We start from the raw sequence: 6,599 nt of genomic DNA, 5'->3' as shown, positions 1-6,599 counted from the left end.
TGGGGAGATGGGAAAGGCCTGATTACCAGGTGCTTGGGAGGAAAGGGGCTGGCATGGGTTTGGGGGGAGGGGATTGCAGGCGTGGTATTTGACGTGTGGGTATTTAATTCACACTCCCACATTTAAACACAAAGAAGGACTCAGGCCAGCTCTGGAATCAGACTCAGTTCAGTGCAGGGGGGCAGGGAAGAGACATGTCCCTGGCCAAGAGACCAGGGGCCTGGCTCTGAGTCCCTCGTCACTGGCCCCACTGCCTACCTCGCCATCCTCCTCGGGATTCGGACGGGGCCCATCACCCCGGTATCAGGGCTGTCTGTTGTGCCCGCTACATAACGTTTTGTGGGTGACACCCACAAACTTTTGGAAGCGGAACCTTTTTTTCTCCGGGAACACAACCTGCCTGGCTAAAGGACCCCCACCGGCTGCGTCTCCTGGAACGAGGGGCGGTGCTGTTGTGGCCCTGTTGGGCCCTGGACGTTGGAGAGACAAAGTGGATGAGGCAAGATCTTCTCTCCGCGCCTGCTCGCCAGGCAGTGAAATAGTTAACCTTGGTGCCTTTCACTCTGGCATCATCAGGCTGCTAGTTACCACCCAGAACCAGTTCACACCTCTCGGATGTGGCTGGTTTCCAGGACTAGCACTTGCATATTTCGGAAGTTTTCTTTGCCACCAGCAAGGCTCCAAACAAAGTCATTTTTCCCAACAGCAACTGCCCGGTTCGTATCTCGCGCTGCCTACCAGCTGCGCTCAAAGTGCTTTATGGAGGCCGGCGGGAGCATTATCCCCCTATTGCAGGGGGGGAAACTGAGGCACAGGGAGGGTGCAGGGGGAAACTGAGGCACATGAAGGGGCAGTGACTTGTCTACGGTCACCCAGCAGGCCAATGGCAGAGCTGGGACTAGAACTCGGCTCTCCCACTGACTTCTTGGGATCGGCCCCCGGCCCTGGGGACTCCGGGTCACCGAGCCCCTGCTCGCCTGTGTGCCTCCCTCTCTGGCTCCCCGTGGGCAGGTGGCGGGCTCTCCCCCTCCTGCCTTGCTTGGCCCGCTCCAGAGCCTGCCCGGAGCACAGGGCGGCTATTGTGCGGCTCGCCCGCCCCCGCCCCACCGCTGGCACCGTTCCCGGCTCCGTCTGCCTCCTGCCTCGCTACCCGCCAAACCTGTTTGCTTTGCTGCGAAGACATGTCCCCCGGGAAGCGGGGAGGGTGCGGCGGGGAGGGGGGGAAGCCAGCGGGCAAGTCAGCACAGCCCCACGCTCCGCCGGGCCCCCGCCCGGCTCCACCGCCGGCGCAGCGGGAGCACAGACGAGGATTCAGCAGCACACGCCAGCGGGGGCCCCAGGCTACCCGGAGCCAGCCCCGGCGCAGGCAGCTCCAGCAGGTGCCGGAGATGAAGCGGAGAAACCTCTCGGCGCAGGGGGAGATTCGGGGCGGCTCCGGGCTGCCGCACGGCCGCTGAGGCGCCCCCCTGCTCCCGGCGCCCGCGGTGGGCTGGGGGCTCCCTTGCCGGGGCCGCTCGGGGGGCTGGCGCAGGGGGCCCCGGTGGGCTGAGGATGGACCCTGGGGCGGTGGGGAGCTGCCGGGGAGCTGCGGCGACAGCTGAGGCCGGGAGCCGGCGCGCAGATGAGGTACCACGTCGGGCCCTGTCCCTTTCTCCCCCCCCCCCCGCGAGCCGAGAGCTGGGACCCTGCGTGGGGTGGGCGCCGGGCCCGGGGGGGGGGCAGGTTCCTTCCTTTGTTTTGGATGCCACGTGCGGCCAGCGGGCGGGTGGCGAGGGCTACCCGAGAGGGGACGTGGGGCTGGACCGCGGGCTCCTATCTGAGTGCGGGACAGGGTGGTCCCGGGGTGGGGGCACAGAGCTACTGAGGGGCTCAGACGGTCCCTGGCTCTAGGGAAAGGGAAGCCCCTGGGCTCAGTGAGGGGTAAGCGAAGGGGGAGCCGCCGGCCGGGCTGGGCGAGTCCAATCGGCTCCCACTCGCCTCTCCGGCGCTGCCAGGTGCAGAGCCCTGCCCCCGGGGCGAGCCGGGAAAGGAGCCCGGGCGCTGTGTGGGCGAGCGAGCTCCCGCGGGGGGACCCCAGACGAGGCGGGGGGGGGTCAGCTGAGCAGCGCGCCCCTCCCGGTCGGTGCTGTCCCAGGGCGCTGGGCAGCCGCGGGGGCCATTAACGACCCCCAGGCACGTTTCCCAGCTTCCAGGAGTCAGGGCTTAGCACCGGTGACCTCGCTAACCTCCTGCCTGCAGCTTCAGATGGATACGGGCCACCTGCCGTCCTAAGCTCCCGTGCGGCTTCGCTGCCTGCCCTGGGACAGCTGTGCTGTTCCACCCCAGAGGCAGCTGCATGTGAGGGACGGATACCTCCGGCCCCTCAGGCTCTTCTTCCTAGCTCGCAGCCCTCCCGTACAATGATCCGATTTTGTGGCAGCCCGCCCGGGCTACCGGCCAGGCTGAGCCTTGGCTCGAGGGGCCGGCGCTTGGCAGCAGTGGGGGGGGGGGGGGGAGGGGGACACAACGTGGCTCCGGTATCTAAGGGGACATCTACACCCGTGGCTGGCTCGTGTCAGCTGCCTCGGGCTGCAAAACGGCAGGGTAGACGTTAGATCCAGAGCTCTGGGACCCCGCCGGGTTCCACCCTCCTCCCCCTTCAGAAGAGGCGATTGGGGGCAGCCCCACCAGGAAGAGCCTGGACCCCAGGGAGGCCTCTCCCCACCCCCCATCTTATGGACACGAGACTCATCCAGGTCAGTGGAGTTATGCCAGGGAGCCGTTTGGCGCCGTCGGAGACACTGGTCCTTCCATGGACGGCTGGCAGGGTCGGAGATCTCAGCAGAGCCCTTCTCGCCCTGGAGCTGGTGGGACCCAGGAGTCCTAGCCCTGGGCCACTGGTTGGCATCGAACCCATGTAAGAACCCGGCCATACCGGGGCCGATCACTGTGTGCCCAGGGCGCCGCTGGATCGTCCCCCCAGCCCCGGCGCCGGCGGCAGAACCTGGCCGGTCGGAAGCGCCGCGTTGCTCCCTGATTCCACTTCAGGGGAACCCTCAACTCCATTCCGGGATTTCCATGTGTCCCACATGCTGCGGCCTGAACTGAAGTCAGCTGGGGCGGGGATCCTGTGCCCGGCTGGAATATATTTTGCTACCAATCCCCTCCCCTCCCCGGCGAGGAGGAGAACCCGGGCTGGAGCCTTGTGGCCGGTGGAAGAACGGGGATAGGTGGGTTTTTCCTCTCCCGCTGGTCATAGCTCACCTTACCTGATCACTCTGGTTACAGTGTGTATGGTAACACCCATTGTTTCATGTTCTCTGTGTATATAAATCTCCCCACTGTATTTTCCACTGAATGCATCCGATGAAGTGAGCGGTAGCTCACAAAAGCTTATGCTCAATAAATGTGTTCGTCTCTAAGGTGCCACAAGTCCTCCTGGTCTTAATTCCAAGACTGAGCCCCATGGGCACCTTAGTTCTTGGGAAGTCGCCCGCTGTACCCCTCTCCTCTGTTAAGTAACAGGGAGCTCAGGTTGCCCAGGGCTACCTCGTGCCCTTCTGGAACATGGTGTGCGGCTAAACTTAGCCCTCTGAAAACTGGGAAATACGGAGTTAAAGAACACCCCATCCCCCTCACTCCCCTTAACTCTGCCCCCTGGAGCTGGCAACAGCGGCAGGGAATAGCTCAATAGGGCTGGTGCCATCCGAAGCCCTGAGTTAGGACTGGGAGGCCGTAGTCGTTTTGGGTTCCACTGATTCGAATCCCACGGTTTGGTGCAGCGGAACGGTGGAGGGATTGGCTGGCAGGGAGTGCACGTACCTGCACAGTTCCCGTAGAGACCCAACAGTAGAACCGAGCCCATGAGCCCTACAGGACAACGCCAAGCTTCTTCTGCTTGCTGCCTGAAAACTCAGGTCAGAAACCCTCAAGGCCGGGCTGACGGGCCGGGAACCTTCTGCAAGTCTGCCCCGAGACCCAGCACAGGGCGCACCAGGGTTTCCATTTTAACAGGGTGGAAAAGGTCTATGGAAATGCTGCCTTGGGGGCTAGAGGATTGTCTTTAAATGTTTAGTTTGCACACGGCTTAATTCAAGCAGTTCTATGGTCCTATTGTTTGATGTCCCATAGCTTGGGGGCAAGTGAGGTTTGCTAGGTCTGTTTTAATAAGGGCTAGGTAAGGAACATTTTTCCAGTGTCTGACATTTCCTTTAAACCAAGGAACAACAGCCCTTTGAGGGGTGTAACTGACAGGGGGCATCCCTTGGTTTGTGTAGACTGGTGTCAAAAGTTGGATTTTTGCTTTCTGCATTGATTTCTCATGGGAAAAACAAATGGCTGTTTGGCTGAAGCCAGAATCCTGGTACCACGTTAGTCAAGGTGGGCACTGTGCCAGTCTTTACAACAGGGCTTTCTGTGATGTGTGCATTTCCTGGTGCACGGCGACCCCCTTGATCAGGCTGCCACTGAGAGTTGCAGCTACTTGCTTTTCTTTGATCACACTCAGTCCCATTGTTCAGGAAACCCAGGATTACTTTACAGGAATGATGCTGTAAGTTACCGTCTTTCCTCTTCCCTTGAGTTTAATACTCTTGACAATGCTGCTGCCATAAAATTGGAGTCTGCCGATGGATTTTTGGAGCACTGAGGGCAAAACTCTGAACAGGAGCCTCTGCAGAATGCAGCCAATGTGCCCAACACCCATCCGCGAAAAGCTGGACTTCAGCTCGCAAAGGGTGGATAGGTCTCGGGTTTAATGACCCCAGCATGGCAGCGGGCTCTGAGAGCTGGCTTTCTGCAAGTCCCCTGCCTTGCATCAGAGCCCTGGTCTTTGCTTTGTTCGGTGCATCACCCTGCCTCACCCATCTGATAGTTCCACGCTTTACCCCGATTCACTTCTTCAATCTTGCTTCCCGAAAGGGTCAGTAAGTGCCAGCACTGGCAGAGATCAACCCTGCTCAGGCTGCCTCAGAGTGGGGCAGGTCAGAGCCAGGGTTGGAGCCCACATGTTAGAAGAGCTGGAACATTTTGGGGAGTGTGTGATCTTTGTAGGGGGCCTGTATCTCAGGAACGCCTTACTCAGACAACCCCAAATTTGGACTACCCTCCCCTGAGCCCTGATGAGGCATACTGAGTCACCCCCCCCCCTTCCTGCAGCACAGCACCCCTACCATAGTGCTGGGACACTGGCTCCGAGTCCCCCCTGCTGAGTAACTTCCTGCAGCGCCCTGGATTTTCGGTGGGGGACTCACCTCCGGGTACCCGTCGCTGCCGAGTCTGGTGAGATCTGCCCTTGAGGATGGTGAGGGCTGGAAAAAAAGCCTTTGCAAACTTCTGCCGTCTCCCTTGGCTCAGTCTCCCCTTCCCACCTCCTCTGTGCCCAGCTCCGAATCCTCTGTTGCTCCCTGTGTGTGTTCAGCTGCCTTCCTGATCTTCTCTTTATCCCTGTGGTCCTCTCTCTCCCCTCCTGCCCTCCTTCCCTGGGCTTGTCCCTCCTCTTTGTTCTCTCCTGCTGCCTGGCTCCTTTTCACCTTCCCCGCTGACTCTCCCTCCTCTTCCAGCCCTGGCACAACTTGCCTGGCATTACATGTGGACCACACACCTGCCTCTGGGGCGGGCTCTGGCTGTGTGTCTGGGCCCAGCGCCACCAGGAGAGTCCTGGGGAAGCAGGTGGCGTTCCCCTGCCAAGGTCTTTACTTTGATCTGCACCTGGACTCCATTCCTGGCTGGGCAGTAAACTCTACCCCAGCCTTTACCTATGACTGTGGCAGGCGAAAAGTGCTCCTGCCTGCCAAGCCCGGACCAGGGGCAGACAGGCAGCCAAGGCAGGGTTCTGTGATGAGCTTTTTGGTCTTAGCCCCGAGGCTGCGCCAGTCCTGGCCTCCCCAGCCTCCTCATCCACAGCTTTTAAGTTTCTCTAGCACCTTTCGTCACAGTGCCGCCGAAATGCAGCCAGGTCTGGGGTAGGGAACAGACAGCATGGTGCACAGTTTGGGGAAGGAGTAATTTTGGCCAAGGACATCTCAGCAAATCCCATGGCTTATCCACTGCAGGGAGAGATTTCAGAGCAACAGCCGTGTTAGTCTGTATTCGCAAAAAGAAAAGGAGGACTTGTGGCACCTTAGAGACTAACCAATTTATTTGAGCATGAGCTTTCGTGAGCTACAGCTCACTTCATCGGATGCATACTGTGGAAACTGCAGAAGACATTATATACACAGAGACCATGAAACATCACTTTAGATAAGCTATTACCAGCAGGAGAGTGGGGTGGGAGGAGGTATTGTTTCATGGTCTCTGTGTATATAATGTCTTCTGCAGTTTCCACAGTATGCATCCGACGAAGTGAGCTGTAGCTCACAAAAGCTCATGCTCAAATAAATTGGTTAGTCTCTAAGGTGCCACAAGTACTCCTTTTCTTTTTGCAGGGAGAGAGGACCTCAGTTTGGGGGTCTCTTCTGAAAGATCCCCGCAGAGCAAACTGTCTGGACCTCCCTGTATCTGCAGGGCAGGTGGAAGGGCCAAGTCAGACATGCGGGTGTTGAAGGTCCGGGGCCAGGAGCTGGTGAGTCCTAGGGAGTCACTCGCTACATCCTTGTGACCCCCGTGACATGGGCGCT

General features: G+C 59.7%; 1 protein-coding gene across 3 annotated transcripts in view; it reads left to right on the top strand.

Annotated features, from left to right (window-relative positions):
• The first annotated feature begins 1,171 nt into the window (after nt 1-1,171).
• The window catches only part of ARHGEF19 (Rho guanine nucleotide exchange factor 19), a 30,628-nt gene continuing 25,200 nt past the window's right edge, over nt 1,172-6,599 (top strand). Inside the window, exons 1-2 of one of the 3 annotated variants that reach the window (XM_037881383.2) lie at nt 1,203-1,626; nt 6,408-6,544. Coding sequence is in view for 1 of the 3 variants with exons in the window: in XM_037881381.2 (XP_037737309.1) it covers nt 1,622-1,626 (5 nt within the window). In the remaining 2 variants the exon portion in view is untranslated. Of the gene's footprint in view, nt 1,627-6,407; nt 6,545-6,599 lie in introns of all 3 variants that reach the window. The other 2 variants (XM_043531845.1, XM_037881381.2) reach the window with 2 other exon arrangements.

This window comes from Chelonia mydas, chromosome 18 (genome assembly GCF_015237465.2).
Source record: "Chelonia mydas isolate rCheMyd1 chromosome 18, rCheMyd1.pri.v2, whole genome shotgun sequence".
Classification (NCBI taxonomy): domain Eukaryota; kingdom Metazoa; phylum Chordata; order Testudines; family Cheloniidae; genus Chelonia; species Chelonia mydas.
This window is presented reverse-complemented; position numbering and strand designations above follow the sequence as displayed.